This window comes from Curcuma longa, chromosome 11 (assembly GCF_044706935.1).
Source record: "Curcuma longa cultivar G26 ecotype Majalengka, Jawa Barat chromosome 11, ITB_CL_G26_1.1, whole genome shotgun sequence".
Lineage (NCBI taxonomy): Eukaryota > Viridiplantae > Streptophyta > Magnoliopsida > Zingiberales > Zingiberaceae > Curcuma > Curcuma longa.
The window spans coordinates 4,145,177-4,162,648 of NC_133871.1; the positions used below are offsets into that span (position 1 = coordinate 4,145,177).

Here is a 17,472-nt window from a genome sequence, read left to right on the forward strand (position 1 = left end):
ATTTATTTCTATTGGTAAAACTAGTAAAATTAAAATGTTTTATCTTTTTTTTTGTCGAAAATATTTTACCTAATTAAAAGATAAATACAATTAAGTTAAATAGGTATTTATTTTTAAAAATTCTAAATTATTTTTAAATTAGACAGGTTGTTTCACAAAATGAATCCGAGCAAGTTTTTTTTGGCCAATAATAAATATAGAAAATACAATTTAAAAAGAGGTACAATATTTGATAAACAATAGAAAACTTTTATTTTACCATAATATCTTATTATTGCTTTAAATTCCTACATAATAAATATTTTAATGAGTTTTAGGATATTTTTATAACACAAATGAAAATCTATGGTAAAATGATAGAACATCTTAATTATAAAAATAAAGAATATGGTAAATTATTCAAAGGAACAATTAAAAGAACTAAAATTTAAATCCATGTTTAGGTTGATAAATTGTGAACTCTGTTCAATAAGGTTTAATTTTATCATTGTAACTAGTTAAATCATCATACTGAATCACCTGAGATATACTAAGGCGAGTTATTAAGTGTCGAATATGTTATATTTCAAAACAACGAGAACTTGAGAGGACTCGAGAACTCGAGCCCAAGTGTTCGATCACCCACGCGAGCTAAGGACTTGAGAACCTGAGCTTGAGTGCCCGATAGCTGAGGCCCCGAGTGCCTAAGTGCTTAAGTGCCTGAGTAGAGGACTCAAGAGCATTGAGCATCTAAGGACTCCGAGCTGTTGGAATTGCCTAAGCACCCGAACCAGAGTGTCCGATCACCCTAGCAAGCTAAGGACTTGGGAGCTCGAGTCCAAGTGTTCGATGGCTTAAGCCCGAGTGTCTGATCACTCGAGCACTCAAGAGTCAAGAATTCGAGAGTTTGAGCCCAAGTACATGAGGGTCTTTGTACGAAGATCTTGGATTTGTGGAATCAAGAACCTAAAATCATTGGATATACAAGGTAACGGGTGTTCTCATTATGGAGCAACAAAGAGGTGTGCCTTTTGATTGTTTGCAAAAGATGATAACACTTATCTCAAATCTCCCTCCATTGCCTGTCTTAAGACCTTGTGAAAGAGAGGTAAATTACGATATCGAATGACCTCTTAAGTGGGAGAAATTAATTTTCCAAGGAAATGTACTGTGGAGATTCGAACCTTGCTCTATTATTACAAATCTACCACCCTGAGTAGCAACTCGGCTATGCCCGTAGAGGCCGGGATGTGTCCTTTGATGAATATGAAAGAGGTGCACCCTTTGGGAAGGAGTGATATGGTTTTTCACCATCCTCTTCTCTCTATATAAGATAATGATACAAGCATTGGGGAGATACATTGTTTTCCTTCTATTGCATCTATTTGGTTATTCTGTTTCGAAGGTCTGACTTGAGCATTAGAGGAGTTATGTCGAAATTCATTTCAGACTTCCTTCTAACTTTTCTTTTGAGTGTAGGACATTGATCAATAGTTAAGAATGATATCTCAATCCCAATCCAATAGTGGATGTCTCTCTCATCGTTAACCTATCACCACACTCCAACCTATTCAAGCTCTTCACCCATCATCAACCCATCGCCCGATCTCGCAGGATTGCGAACCAAGGAGAAGATTGTTTATCTAGTATATAAAAATAACCTATCTATAATTTTTTTACTCAAAATACTAAAGTAGCTCATTTTGATCAAAACAACCTTGATCTAAACTGTTTCAAAATGATTAGGTCAACAATATAAAGAAATATTTTCAGTAAAAAATTATATATAGAGAGCTATTTTAATATTTTTTAAAATATTAAAAAATATTTCTGGCTATGAAAATAATAAAGTGAAAAGTAGGGTGCATTTCAAACAAACAATAAAAATCTGGGGCAAAATAAAATATTCTCCGTTCTGCAAATCGAATCGAATCGCCCAAAAGTGTTCCGCCTCTCGTTTCATGGCCACCGTGTTCGTGTCCATTTCCAGCTGCGCTTCTCTCCTTCCTCCTCCTCCTCCTCCTCCTCTTCCTTCCCCATTCCATGAAGGAATCCCTCCTATTGATGCCACCTTTGATCCGCGAACGATCACCTTGTGTTCTCTGATCCCGGTCGCCGGGCTTCCTCCTCCCGCCCCACATGTAAAATGGAGGATCTCGAGGTGGAACGGAGATCGCTCCTATCAAATCTGCGCATTCTCCGTTTCTCCTCTGTGGTCCTTGGGCTCTGCAACGCGGCGATTATTCTCACGTCCGGCGTGCTGGTGGGTTCGCTCCATCCCGGCTGCTCCGGCGCCGACCGGCTTGCGCTTGTCATCATCTCGCTTGTTGCGGTCGTTCGGATTTCTTACATGATCGCAGCAGGGAAGGCGCAGCAGGCCACGGCGGAGTCCGTCGTCAGAAATACTCTGGAGGGTCCCGTCGATGTCGATTCCTTGATCCGCTACGACAGACGGGTAAGCGTGAGATTCTCATCCTTGCGTCCAACCAAGAAAACAAGTTAATATAATTGAAAAAAGTAATATTGTATGCGTACCAGTAGCACTGTGAGTGCTTGTTGCTGCTTGGTTAATTCAACCAATCTTTTTAATGCTACAATCATGGCCGTTTAAAGAATAATATAGAATCGACGTCTCTTCTGGATAGACAATAACTTACATTGCTTTGTTGACAGATGAGATACAAGAAATGGTTATGGTGGACAAGGTTCGGCATGCTGGTCACTGCACTGCAATTTCTAGTAGCACTTTATCTCCTCTGTGTCTTTGCTAAAGACTTCTCCACTGGCACCAATGGAAATAATAATTGCTTGAATGGTAAGATTGCCTCATTGAATATTTGTCGTTTGATGTAATTATTCAATTTCTTGTTTAACCTTTTTTCATATGGTCTATTGTTGCTATGTGGTAGTAGTATAGATCGAACAAGACTAGAGCCAAAGTTGGTCTTTGTTTCTTTAATGCAGTGTTCATTTGCTTATATTTTCCTTTTATGGACAGTTTGTAGGCATTTTCGTCTCCTCTCTATCCTGGCCTGGAGATGCTACAGAAAAAAGACCCCCTTTCTATTCCACTTCCTCTCAAGGACAAACATTTGGTCCTTTGCCACCTTGTTATTGGCGGTGACTAAGACCCCTCTCAGTATGACGGTTTATGTGTCTCTCTGCATCTTCAAATGTTGGCTTGTAGCCTGTTGATGTGCCTTGGCCTAAATTGGATTGCCTATTTTCTTCCACTTGACAATTGCTAAATATCTTTTCCTATTTGGCAATCTGACATGGCTGATGCGCTCAACACATCTATTCTCCTGCAGTTGGTGGGCAACTTTTTGGCCTTCCTTTCCTTAAAATAGATCTACCAACTCTAGAGTTTTCTTTGATTCTACATTTCAAGATTCTAACATAATCCTATAATCATAAACTAGCTTCATTATCCTTATTTACTCACAACAATATGTGAACCCTTTCCTTTTTTAAATGTACAACCTGGATTGCTAGTTTACCTTTTGCATATCAAGGTACTTGGATGGTAAGGTCCTTGCAATGCTTGGGTATGATTATTTACCCTTACACCACATGCAATCAAGATCCCTGTTCTGGTATTTAGGCACTTTTGGTGTCCTGTCAAGGCCTAACAATTAGCAGCCTATTTCATTCAGGCTTGGGATCAGGTGGCTGCATGATGTTTATTTGTAAAAATAATCTATTTGCATACGTGCTGAAAATGATTGGAAATACAACAAGAACAACAACCAAATCTTATCCCACTTAGGGGGGTTGGCTCTGAAAATTATTGGAAATATTCCAAGATATATTTGGCCCATCCCAACCTAAGATAAAAGAAATAGAAAACATTTTCTTTGACCCAACCATACCTAAGCAGGATTGTTTTCTCCCAGTTCAGTCCTTGCATAAATTTAAAACTTGGATTGATGTTGTTTTTTTCCCCTGAGACTTGACTTCTGATTTCATTTATAGACCTGATTCAGCTCCACCTTGATTTTGATGGAGGGAACTTGAATGATTTAATTTGCACCACCCTCATATTTTTTTTAAAAAAATTCTTTTATTTCTTTAGGTTGGTGGTTGTTGTACTTTGGATATAGATATCTCCTAAGTGGAGTTAAATGAAGCACAAATATATGAGTTAAGATGTATCATAAATTTAATGGGTTTTGTTACACAACTTGATCTAATTTTGATCAAAGAAATAAAGCATGTATGAAACAAATTACATAATCTGTAAATATATTTTTTAAAGAAAAATATATAACCTTACCTGATATTAACTGTAAAAGAAACCTTGATCCTTTGTGAAGTCATTTTTTCCACTCAAATACCAATTTTGTTTCTTATGCTATGAAAATCATATAGTCCTGAAGTAAGATATTCATTAGTTTTATAGGTAAAATTCAAATAAACTTTTGACATAAGAATATAAGATATAAAAATTAGATCTTAAAAGTTTCATCACTTGGATACTTTCATTTTTTTAATCAATGAGGTTTGATTCTCCAATAAAAACACAAAATTAATCCTCTCTTTGTAGATCAACTAGAAAAGCTTCTACAGGAGCCTCAAGTAGTTTATAACAAGTATCTAATTTTCCATTAAAAATATCTCAAGTTTGTTTTGGATCTATCTTAATATTTGGTATGTATAATATCGGATTCTACCCTTGGTACATAATTTGTGTTTAAGAAAAGCTAATGACTTAAACCTGGGCAAGTTTCTCTTATTGACCGTGCAAATTATTGATAGATCAGAACCTTTTGGAAGAATTTACCTTTTTGATTGCTTTGTACACCTCGTAGTCTTGCATGTTTACACAATGGTAAGAATGGTTTTTTATCTGTTTCATTTTCTTTCTATTTTTTTTGGTATTGTACTTAGTGAATTGTTGTGCAAAATCCCTTAGTTTCTGTTGTGCCTTATTCTTTGAATGCTGTTATGGACAGGACTCAAAGATACAGCATGGAAGAAAATATTGTTGATTTCTTTTCTTATTCTTGTTTGGCTGGTGGTTATCATTCAGTGTTCCACTGGTTCTGATGTATTAAAATGGAGATCCTTTTATGCAACCCATGATGCTGCATGGAAAGCTCATTACCGTGAAATTTTTGACCATGGTATTCGAGAAGTATTATGTTGCCTAGGGCGTGCAAAATACCTGTATGCTATTTTTTTAATTTATTTAATTTTGCATTTGGTGACTAATATGATAATTCATCTGCTAGAAATTCTGACTCTATTTATTATCTCCTTAGGAGTGTCTTAGAAGAAGATGAAGTTTATTCTGTTGCAAGATTATTAGGTGATCTGGTAGCATACCGGGCATCAGGAACCGGGCATTTGGAGTTGTTAGCAGGTTTGTTAGGAAGTGTTTATACTTTTAATTGTGTTAATTCAGTTACTTACCTGAAAGTTTGAGCTCAAAGATTTACTTGGACACTGTGTATTAATTAAAATCTTGCTATTTGCTTTTGTGCTAGTATTTGCTTTTGACTTCCACTCTAAACAATCTGTAATGTCTTGGATAGATTCCCCCCGAAAAGCCCTTTCATTGGACTATATTGATGAATCTAGTGTGCTAAATGATTTGAAGAAGTCATCGTGTATGAAATTAGTTTATATCATCATTATTTATAGTAACTGTTTCGATCCCACAATCACCTAAGTCTTGGGTCCACCACTGATATGATGCAGAAGGTTTTTAAGTACAGGACATGTTTGTCACATTATTTGGTAAAATGATTTTGTAGATGGAACAATCAATGATAGTGAGTATGCTGAAGCTTCTACAGGCTTTTCTGCTGGTACTTTTTGCTGTTCCTCTTGTAAGTTATTAGTCATCTACAAAGAACTTTTCTCCGTTACACATACATTGCATATATATTACATTTTATCTAAGCTATTGCAGGTTATAAACCTCTCTCACCCTTGATTTTGTGATTAAAAGTAAACGACTCAATTCCTGCTGTTGAAATTACAGATCGACGTGCCTATTATGTTTCATATGTAGCCCTTTATGCTTGTCCTCTTCAGACTTCAATTGCCACATAGTTGTGCCCCCTCTGTTTTTCTAGGTTCAGATAGTATACATATTATGCTACATGCTTGTGAAACTGTAAAATGCAGTCTGATACAGAACCATTTTAATATTTGTATTGTCAAACTATTTTCACAGGACTTGCATTACTGCAGAAGCATAAACCGGCTTCTTTGCCACCCGCCAACTTTGTTGAGGCACCTGCTGTTCATCTTCATGAGGCTGCTGCTCTCCATCAGTTTGCTGAAGCTTCATATACAGTTACGTTGCCAAAAACTGCACATGTTCTTATTGCTTAAGCAGTTAAGCTACCTTTGTATTTGACACAATCCTTTTGCAGGGACCACTTCTTGATTTTGGAAGAAATCCTATCCTCTTTCCATGTGCCTGGCTGTACAGACAAGGAGTTTTATGCCCATGGGCCCGTACTAGGTTTTTGTTTCACCTTTTATCATTCTAGCTATGCATGATATTGACCAAAACAATTAACAAATCCAAGGAGCTATATAGTAGACAACTAGAAATAAACTGAATTCTAATATATGATACTAGCTCTTGTGAAAATGCACTTAAACTATATGCTTTCTTAGACATTGGTATCTTTCTGCAGTAAGAGACAAAGTGGAATATGACATAAAGTGTAGAGGATCAGTATACATCATTCTACAGTATGTGTTTATTTATAGACCTTTCTAGAGAAGAGTTTGCTATAAGATCCCTCTAAAACTCCAAATAGATGATTAGATATGTAGAACTTTGATCAAAGATTTTCCCCTTTCTTAATCAAACATTTGAACCATCCCTGTTTCCTTCTAACTAGTAAGACATGCTATTTTCTTCTCATTCAAAGCTTATCTTCATTCAATAATTTTATTTGCCTATGTTCTAGGCGACCTAAGCTTGAAGGTGATAACTGGTGGCGAGGTCATGCAGCAGCCTTTCTAAAGTATGTTAGCATGCCACCAGAAGCTCTTCGGTGTGGGCGTGTTAATCAGGTAAGATTTCTATATGCTACTTTTAGTATATTAGTATAATTATGAGTTGATTAGGTTGAAATTCAAGAACCAAGCCTGTAGTTCACTCCATTTGTTTGACTATTGTTTATGCCAGTTAACATGTGGGCATAGTACAATGAGCTTTTAGTATTTTTTTGAGCAAGTTCAAAATCCAATGTTGAAACATGCAAAACTGCAAAGAAGCATATGGTATCTGGCAATACATGGATGATGGAGCTTATCTCATTTGTTAATGATAATATAGACAGGATTTGTTCATGGTTGAAGTATTGGTTATATCAATGATAGTTCCTGCCTGCACCAATATATTACAAATATCAACTCGGTATGATCTCGTACGCGATGACACCAAAGATCTAGTGTCTGGTGACTCACCCTCTTCCTTGTATAAATTCTTGTTTCACATATAAATAGTGAAATGGATATAATTCTAGATTAAAATATGAAGGAATTGAGACCATACTCATTTGTGTTTCTCACTCCTTTTGCTTCTTTCGACTAGCCAATATCCCACTCCTCTGGTTCATCCTATGAAATAATTGACATGGTAAGCAATACCTGCAAAAAAATATTGTGTGTTTAAATAAATCTTCAGGCAACTGGAGCTATCCTTACAAAAAATTTAAGATGGTATTGTCTTTTAATATCAGATGAAAAACTCTAGGATCATGCTCAATAGATGCTCTAGAAGCGTTGATGTATATCAATCATCAACTATGCAAGAAGAGCTATCCTCTTTGGATAAAATTTTTCAACAACCAGGATAATGATTCGTGAACATTTTGCTTTTTTTTTTCACACATATGGTTAACACATTGATGCTTCATTGAGCATTTATCGAGCATGCTCCAAATAGTTATCATTCAATATAAGAAATACAAATTACATCCTTATCTGTTACTATTTTTTTCTGTACTAGTCTAACATAGATTTTAGTTTATTTCTTCATGTTTCTCTGTGTTTGGGCAAGTTATTCCTGGAGTTAATCCACTTTTACAATTTTTACTATGTAATCATAGATGTTTTTATCTTATATTTTCCCCTTCAGATTCTTTTTCCTCTTCATTTGCAGACAAAATGTGAGGCTGCTTATTTTGTTATTGTTATACACGACCTTAAATCTGTAGTTATTTCAGTACGTGGGACAGAGACTCCTGAAGATCTTTTAACAGATGGTTTATGTAGAAACTGCACACTTTCAACAGATGACTTGGATGGAATAATTAAGTAAGTTCTCTCTATGTTCCTTGTTGTCTGGATGCCCATCTGTACTTCAGTTAAAATTTTTTTGAGTATATATTCCTACTATTTATGAATAACTCTCTGTCACACATAGGCACATACAGTCAATTACTTCTCCTCCGTTTCCTCCTGTCTTCCACTTATTCTCTTCCACCCCATTTTCTATACTTCCTTACACGTAATCAGTTTGTCCATTCTTTATTTCTTTCCTTATCTTCACCCCATAGTGTTATTTTAGTGACTCCAGTTAGTCATTGTGAACGCTTTGATAGAGAGTTAAGTTAATAAACTCCAATAGATGGGATAGTATCTTTGGTTATTGATGTCTGTATGTTGGATCTAATGACCTCAATTACTTTACATGCTATTTAATATGATTTTTTTCTTCTTTGTTTAGCATGGATTTGTATTTCAGCTCTGAATTGGCAATAAATTTTTGAGTCATAATTTCTAGGCTACTGAATGAGACATTCTTTTCATTTTCAGTAGTGACCAACTTCCTGAAAATATCAAGGAAAGTGTTCTCTCATCATTCCCACATTATGGTCATTCAGGGATAGTTGAGTGTGCACGAGAGCTTTTCATGCACATTGATGGGCAACCTCATGAAAAAGGTGATACAATATAGTAACTTGTTGGCATGCTTCTATGCTAAGCAAATTTATTTTCCTAAATCTGTGGTTAACTGTCTTTCTTCCACACAATATAACTTCTACTTCTTGTTTACAATTAGAATTAATTTAAATGTTATGTGATCACCTTTTTGTCTTATTTTCCCCTGCGTCCTTTTTTTGTATTGTTTATTACCAGAAGCTGAAATGGTTGACTTTCTCAGCCTCTGACTTTGTTCTGCTCATAAAAATTTTGGCTTTTTTGGGGATGTAGGAATTAAATAATTCCTCTTCATTGCTTATCTTAGTTTAGCATGATATATTGTAAGTTTACATGATGTTAATTATCTACTTTAGGTGCATTGATCCGATGGGTGATCTGTTGGTGGACAGTCCAATTTTGGATGGTTCATACTGCCAGCACCAAGATCAAATAGCTCCTATATCAAGTATTATAGGTGGCTATTCTTGATTTCGTGTCACGTATCACCACCTACCAATTCCACTCTATTAGGTGCTGGTCCAACAATCAAATTAATTAATTTAGCCATTCTTTGATTTCTCCATGCTGAATTAAAATATATTGCAAAAAAATGATAGGTTTTATGTTCTAAAGACAAACTACACAATAGAGAGAAGATCAAGATGTGAGACATCATCAGATCTACAACCAGCGAAGTGTGAACTCTGAACCAAATTAATCAAAGTCCAATTTCTATAATAGTAAGTCTAACAATGGTATGCAATTGGTCTATTTAAGTAATTTGTAAAATTGTAAAGCAAGGGCATAGCTTACCATCTATGCAAAAGGAAAATAGAAGTGTATTCCATTTCAAATCAAAGCAGAGCAGAAGTATGATATATATGTTAGAACTGTAAGACAGAATTAAAAGTATGCTTGATACTCAACTTGAAGATACAAGCTAGTATATGGTATTGTTTTATTTAATTTATATTTTACTCAATTTGGAATTTAGATTCATATAACTGCTGCATCATTGTTCTTTTCCCAATAATTAATCTGCTGGAGCCATTGTGTGCCAATAAATATTGAGTGTTTGATTGGTATGGTGCAAGTTCAGAATTGTTCTGGGCATGGAGAAGCATAGGGCATTGGACTAAAATTAGGCCTTGGCACATGAGATGCAGATTGCCTAAAATTGTGTAAGATTGATCTCCAAGTTAAAAAAATGACGTATTCCATTATGAAAAACATTAATGGAAAACAATAACAAATTATGCATGGAAATAGTTTTAAAAAATAATAGAGATTATTATTCACTAAAAAGACAACATTACCAATAGGGACAAAACTATTAACTCTCAACACTTCCCCTTAGGCTGGAGCTTAGAAACCTATTAATGTACAGCTTGTTACACACACAAATAGATAACAAATAAATATTGTTCAAGCATAATTTGGAGGACTTGTAGTGCATGTGCCATGGTCAAGAGTTTTATTGGGTTCATGTTGAAGATAGCTATGTTCAAAAGAGTACACTAATCTTCTTACTTTACTCACTTAAACTGTTGCCAGCTTCTGAAGTTTTGTGAAGAAAAAGAAAAAACAATGGATTATAAATGAGATATAGGCTAACATCTCTATTCTCAATAGAAAGTGAAATGGTCAAAATATCAGGGAGAGAGAATGAGCAAAAATTCAATATTTACTCCAACAGGAGAGAAAATGTGAAAAGAATACATGTTGACATGAACTCAAAAGAAGAGAGAGAAGGCATTGAAAGAATGTGAATAATTTATCTATCTTTCAAGTTTGTGATCAGTAACGAGGGTAAATTATTGTTGTAGACAAAAGGGAGATCAGAATTTGAACATCTACTTAAAAGAGGAGAGTTGCCAAGAAGAAAAAAAAAACTTCAATCCTTTTTACTATGAGAAAGAAGAATATACTGGTAAGGCAAAGTAAAAGTCTATCATCGACTCTGAGAGGATAGAAATATTTGAAGAGAAAGAGAATTGCTAAACTCCTAAATTCTTGGAAAAAATAAATGAAAGATGAAGAAGAAATTGGTGTTGAAAATATGAACATGCTAGTACATTAACTTGAGACACGAGGTTAAGGCGAGAGAAAATTTTGCAAAATTGACTTACAATTTCAAAATCCTTTTTATGCTTCCCTTTTTATGAAATTCCTTCTTTTTTGGATCAAATGGTAGCGTAAGGCCTTGTTATGAAATTTGCTGCACCTTCTTTTGAAATGGATTTTCTTTCCAATGCCATTGTTCTCTTTTAAAAATTTTCCTTGATGCCTGGTTTCATTAAAAATGTTAAAGGGCATTAAATTTGCTGCCTAGAACTTGTGTGTAGTGGTCGGCATTTCATATTTGTGCCACCTAAGGAGATGAGGGGTCATGGTGGTAATTAGGAAGAAACTGGTGTCTGTTGGAGATGTGAGTCCTATAATTCTCTGACGTGAGTGTCATGTGTGGAGGAATATGAGGAGCAAATGAGGAACTTTGCAATCTGGACTGGGATGTAGGATTTGGCAGTTGTGTGGTAAGATGGAGCAACTGGAAAATTTGTAGTGGTGGCTGTGGTCTGCAAAGGCATGACAACAATGGTAGTAGTGCAAAAGAAGTTTCTGTTACAGCTGAGGCAGCAGCAAAGAAGGTCACTCACAGATGGTCAGTTTTAAGAAGGCTTTGCCTGGATGTTGCAAGCCTTGTTTCTGGAGTGCATGACACACTGCACAATAACTGTATGACACGAGTCTGGATGAAGTGTGATTCTGGCAACATGCAGCTTCAGGGGAGTGTAGAGTAGCAACACCACTGAAGGAGGAAGTCATATGGTTTTGATTGGTGTCATTGCTGGCATTATGGTCAGGACTGACAGTTAAACTTGTGCAGTCAGGAGGTTAATTAACTATATTCATAGACTGCATTGTAACATATACCAAAGGAAGTAGCCATACATGTCGTGCTATGTGCAGAAAATTTCTGTTTATTTGCTTCAATTAGTTGATGCTTAAAATGACTTTGGATTGCTCGACTGATGGCAGCACAAACTGTAAATTAAGGGAATATAAACAAGGAAAGTGTTTATTTGCTTTATCTTACTTGAGTTGGCCTTTGCATACTTAGTCTCATGAATTTTGAGTCTAGGCATTACACAATTGTCTGATTTAAGTTCCTTGTGTCACTAGATGACTTGCCATCCAAGCAATCTGGATTCCTTGCTTCATTGGTGGGAGCAGGATGTGAATGCTATGGATACAAAATTCGTATTGTAGGGCATTCATTAGGAGGTGCTGTTGCAGCTGTACTAGGACTGAGAGTAAGTGCATTCTTATTTTTCATGTGCATGCAGATCTAGTTTAATGGATCTACCTCCATAAATCAGTTATTGAGTAGTTGCATGCTTCATTTCCAGGAATCTTTTTCCTGTTGCTTATCATAATTATATCAATTATATGATTTAAAGTACTTATGCAGGTAGTAACTAATTTTTAAGCATATTTGTAACTTATTGAGCTTGGGCAGTTATTATACTATGACAGGAAATAAACACATTTTTGTTTTCTTTTGTGAGATAATGAATCTGAGTGTTGCTCCAAGTCCAAAAGGTTGAGCTATTTACAACGCCAGTCCTATGTTGGATTTGTAGGGTGGCCTACCTCACAATACCAAGTAACCTGATATCGGTAATGCCAACAGCTAGCCTGACTCCTTTCATTCAACTGTAGAGTGTCTGATTTACCTACAAGAATAAGAATTTAATACTTAATTTGGGGGAATTTGATTGAAAAGGCAATAATTTGATTGAAAAGACAATAGTGGTGGTTAAACTGAAAGAATCTAGTCCAAATGAACCTTGTCCTATGGTTCATTAGACCATAAAGAGATGATATGCTAACTGATTGTCAGAGTAGATATTCCTAAAACAAAGGGCATCTTGATTTGTCAAATCTCGTTGGATCCATGCCAGGGCAAAGACATGTTCTATGTTTCTGAGGTAGACCTGATCTGATTCATGTTTAGACTTAATTCAAAGAGTACTCAGTAGATTAATAAGTTCCCATGTTGACTATTTTAAGAGCTCAATGGAGGATGATTCATGTAACCAACTCCAAACGTATCTATAGTTGGCACCAACAGTTGTTTAATCCATACATGTCTATCAATATATTTGGATCACAATTGAAAGTTCAACTAGCATAATTATAGAGTGCCTTGGCTCTTTCCTATTGAGAACTTTGGCTTTGCTTTTAATTTGTTCACCATTTCCATCCACAGTACTAAGTTTCACGTGCTTATTGTCTGTGCAGTTATTTGCTCGATATCCAAACTTGCATGTGTATTCATATGGACCACTTCCTTGTGTTGATTTAGCTGTAGCCGAGGCATGTTCAAAATTTGTTACTTGGTATGCATTATATAAACAACTGTTGAATCAATTTTTGTTTTCTTTAAGTTTCTGAATTTAATGTTGATAATTCTATACAGCATAGTATACAATGATGAATTCTCTGCACGGCTTTCTGTCAATTCCATCCTCAGACTTCGTGCCGCTGCCATTGGTGCTATTTCAACTGATTCTTCAACCAATTCACCGATGGTTCCAAAGATTGTCAGCAGAATTCTTCCTTTGAAGAGGTTGCATGGCCATGAGAAAGAGTGTATTGCTCCTGCTCCAGTTCTTGGGGAAGGCACTGTTGCAGTAATTGATAGTAAGCCTAAAAAGAATCACTTGAAGTATACTATCAAAGGCAGTGCTTTTCTTTGCAGTCAAGCGGTTTCTTGTGTGGTGGATATGCCTATGCCTAATCACGGTCCTAGATCCCATTTTATAAATGATAACAAAACTTCATCTCCAAGAACATCAGAGATAAATGGCGCACCTACTGAAGAAGTAGAGCTTATTGCTACAGGGAACAGACAAACTGATCAACAGCTATATCATGATGGAACTTATATCTTTGATGAATCATCTTCTGAATGCCCTCGGGAGGGCAATCACTCTCATTTGAGTGGAGCAGTTCCATTTGAGAGTCCTGAAAATTTGTTTCACTGTGGTGATCAATCATCTTCATTCACGAATGACCAAGTATCTTGTGTCCAGAACATGGAGGAAAAATATGCTGAGGTCTATATACCAGGTCTCGTTATTCATATAATCCGAATTCGGAAAAACATTTCACCCATGTGGAAAAGCTGGATAACTACTGATGCTGAGTATGACTACAAGGCTTTTCTTGCAAACAGGGAAAGTTTCAAGGATATTGTTGTCTCACCCTATATGTTCCTGGATCATCTACCGTGGAGGTACTATGAAATATTTATTTTTTTGCCATGCAGTTCACTTAGTAATTTAATTTTACTATGAGCTTTTGTATTGGTACTCAATTCTTCTCATAAATAGATCCAGGCATTGGTTTGCCCTATATTTCCAAATTCTCAATTAGAGTTGAAGTAGAGATCAAGAATATTCAGATATTTCTAGTGATATAATGTTACATAATAGAGTTGTATAGGGAGAATGATGAGATCCATTTAACTGACCCCTAGAATTTGGGATAACATCGCTTGTTGATGCTGTCAATGATGTAGATGCCCGGTAAAGGTGAATCAATGAAAATGAATTTCAGTAATACGTATGTGAGACATGGCTAAAACCATCTCCACATTCGACGCCAAGCATTGGAATTTTCAATGAACTTGTGGGCGCATGAGGTGAAGATTATAATATCTAGGTTGCAAAACCTGAATTCCTTAAATCCAATATGTTTATTCAGTTGATGAACATATATATTGCAAAATTGATTTCTCTTAGCCCTGCCCTATGGCTGTGTTCTTCTAAGATTAAGAAACAAGAGGAGAAAGGAAATAATGAGAGAAAAACAAAGGTTATCTCCTCTGAGACAGTTTGGTAGGGAAAGAAAGACTAAGAAAATATTTCTTTTCCTTTTCCTCAAATTCATCTCTACAAATGAGGTAGAAATTATCATCACAATCACCTCACTTTCCCTCGTTACCATCCTGGCCTTTTCCCCAAACTCTGAGCCCTCTTGCCACCTCTATGATCATTGTTTGATCTCCTCAGAGAGAATATCAGGGTACTATAGGAAATCTTTCCGTGTCTTCTCCAAAGAAATGCATCAGAAAAATATCCCTTCAAGGAAGTACAGCCTAAATTTATGATATCATAACTGATGGGATAGTGTCACCAATATATCAGAAGTTATACGTACACCATTGCATTACATAGCTAACCAATATGCCAAGTGGACAGACCACTGTCAGGTTAGATTCCTCATTTTTTAGGTGGATCTCTATTGATCAACAATAATCTCCTTCTGGGAAAGTGGATTCAATCATTATTGATTGGGAGATCTTTTGGCTAATTTTTTAAAATTGTTTTAACTAAAATAAGAAAGAAACAAGGATGAGCGTGGTTCTACAAGTGCATTTAATTGATTAATTAATTTTTTTATTTATCAATTAGTATTCAGATAGTGAAGTAGTAAAGTAAATTTGAATAACTAATAAGAATTGATGTTCATCAATTGATTCAGTTTGAAATAATTTGTTGATAAAGCTAATTCTAAATGGTATGTAAAAGTTATAGTACCTAATATGTTTAAAATATGCTTATTAACGGAGCGTGGTAAATTAAGGTTTATAAATTAAATTTATGGACGCTAAATACCATTTGTAACATCCCCCCTTCCTACATACAGGGGATGCTACTTATTTTAGCATTATTAAATCCTAAATAGAAATTTTCATAGATAAATTTTAAAAAGAAACATCCTTAAAATGACGGAAGTTATTATTCTTAATGAACTAAAACAACTGTTCAATTCTTATGATGCGGAAGCGATTGCTATAAAAGACATAATCAATACTAAGCATGGTTATTTATTTATCTATTCTAATCCGCGGTTCCGCCGCCACACACATCGAACACTGCTCCTGCTACCTCCCGTTGCTTAACACTTTTCTTTGCCCTTATCTGCAGTACAAGGAAGATAAAACTATAAGCATAAAGCTTAGTAAGTACCATCCTACTCACAAAACGATGCATATCTTAAAATCATGCTTTTGAAAAGTATGAAAGGAAATATTTTCATGCTTATAATTTATTGCTACTGAACATATAAGCTAGATTAATATCATGGCATACGCATCATAACAAGCACATGGACTACAATCATAACTGAACTAAACATGATCTTAAAAACTACTTTCACTTCAAGTTAGTAATGAACTTTTGAAAACTTATACATATAGTAAGTGAAAATAGTAATCATCCTTCTGTGGGCCCGGCATTGTGCTACTTATGCGCGCATCCCTAAATAGATCCGAGGTAGCTAATCCCGAACCCATTAGGGTACTACTAGGCGATCTCGGGCCTAGGGGCGATCTCGGAGCCCACCCATGGACGAACTCGGGTCCAAGCACATGCCATAAACAAAAGTAAAATACTTTCTTACTAGTTCTTTTTCTTTAACCTTGCATATACTAGGCGATCTCGGGCCTAGGGGCGATCTCGGAGCCCACCCATGGACGAACTCGAGTCCATCATTACTGAGGCAAGGTAAATTATTTTCAACCACATTCTGTAAGAGAAACTAATCTCCACATACATACATAAATTTGCGAATATATAAAACTATGAATTTTATGCGTACAAACGGAACTACTTATACTGCAGGTGAGAGGTACTTACCTTGTCCGCTTACTAAGTTTTACTGCTAATATTTGTGAAATCGGAGACCTTCTCCGAGGTGCTCCAGCGCCTTCTTCGCACAATCTAGCAAAACCATTACTATCACTTAACCAAAAGTATTAATCAAATCACTCAACCTGGTTAAGAGTTAATCCTATCCCAGTCTAACCAATCATTTATCTAATTAAACTGATTAACTTATTAGTAGTAAATTGATTAACTTAATTAATCAACTGACTAATCAATTATCTAACTTAATAAAGATAACTTTATTAAAACAATTAACTGCTAATTAATTACTGATCGAACTATTAATTACCCGTGATGTTAACTAATTTCTAATTATTAGACTTGATTAATTCTAGTCATTAATAATTAACTGCTCAGATCCTATTAGTTTAATCAACCAAAACTTAATTAAGCAACTAATCTAAATTAATTAATCTACTAGATTAATTAACCTTATAGTAGATTAATTAACTAATTAATAAACTTCTTAATTAAATAACTCTTTCATAACCGATTAACTATTAATCAATTAAATCCTCAATCAATCATTTACCTTGATTAATTAACTAACTTAACTTAATTACTAACCTTAATCAACTAATGATCTTAATTAATTAACTTAATTAAACCCTTTAATCATCTTACCTTAATTAATTAACCTTAGTTAATCAATTAATCGGCTCGTCTCCTCCACGCAAACAGGGCAGGGGGCGTTCGGCGTGCTGGCGTCGTCGGTCGCAGGTGAGCGGCGGCGTTGGTCCGTCCGGTTACAGCCGAGCGTCGATCGGCGGTCGTCGGCGCTGGCGTCGGCAGTCGCAGGTGAGCGGCGGCGGCGGTCGGCTCATGGCAGCGTTGAGCTTCGTCGGGGTGCAGAAAC

At 35.7% G+C, this 17,472-nt stretch overlaps 1 protein-coding gene across 1 annotated transcript; it reads left to right on the top strand.

The window, feature by feature from the left end:
- Positions 1-1,953: 1,953 nt before the first annotated feature.
- LOC141841602 (uncharacterized) lies at positions 1,954-14,489 on the top strand. The gene is made up of 13 exons (XM_074729782.1): positions 1,954-2,434; positions 2,653-2,794; positions 4,935-5,148; positions 5,244-5,344; positions 6,164-6,285; positions 6,366-6,457; positions 6,915-7,020; positions 8,114-8,268; positions 8,770-8,897; positions 12,061-12,191; positions 13,183-13,280; positions 13,361-14,179; positions 14,465-14,489. The coding sequence occupies exons 1-13, from the start codon at positions 2,126-2,128 to the stop codon at positions 14,487-14,489; spliced, it is 2,442 nt and encodes an 813-aa protein (XP_074585883.1). The 5' UTR covers positions 1,954-2,125.
- Positions 14,490-17,472: the final 2,983 nt, after the last annotated feature.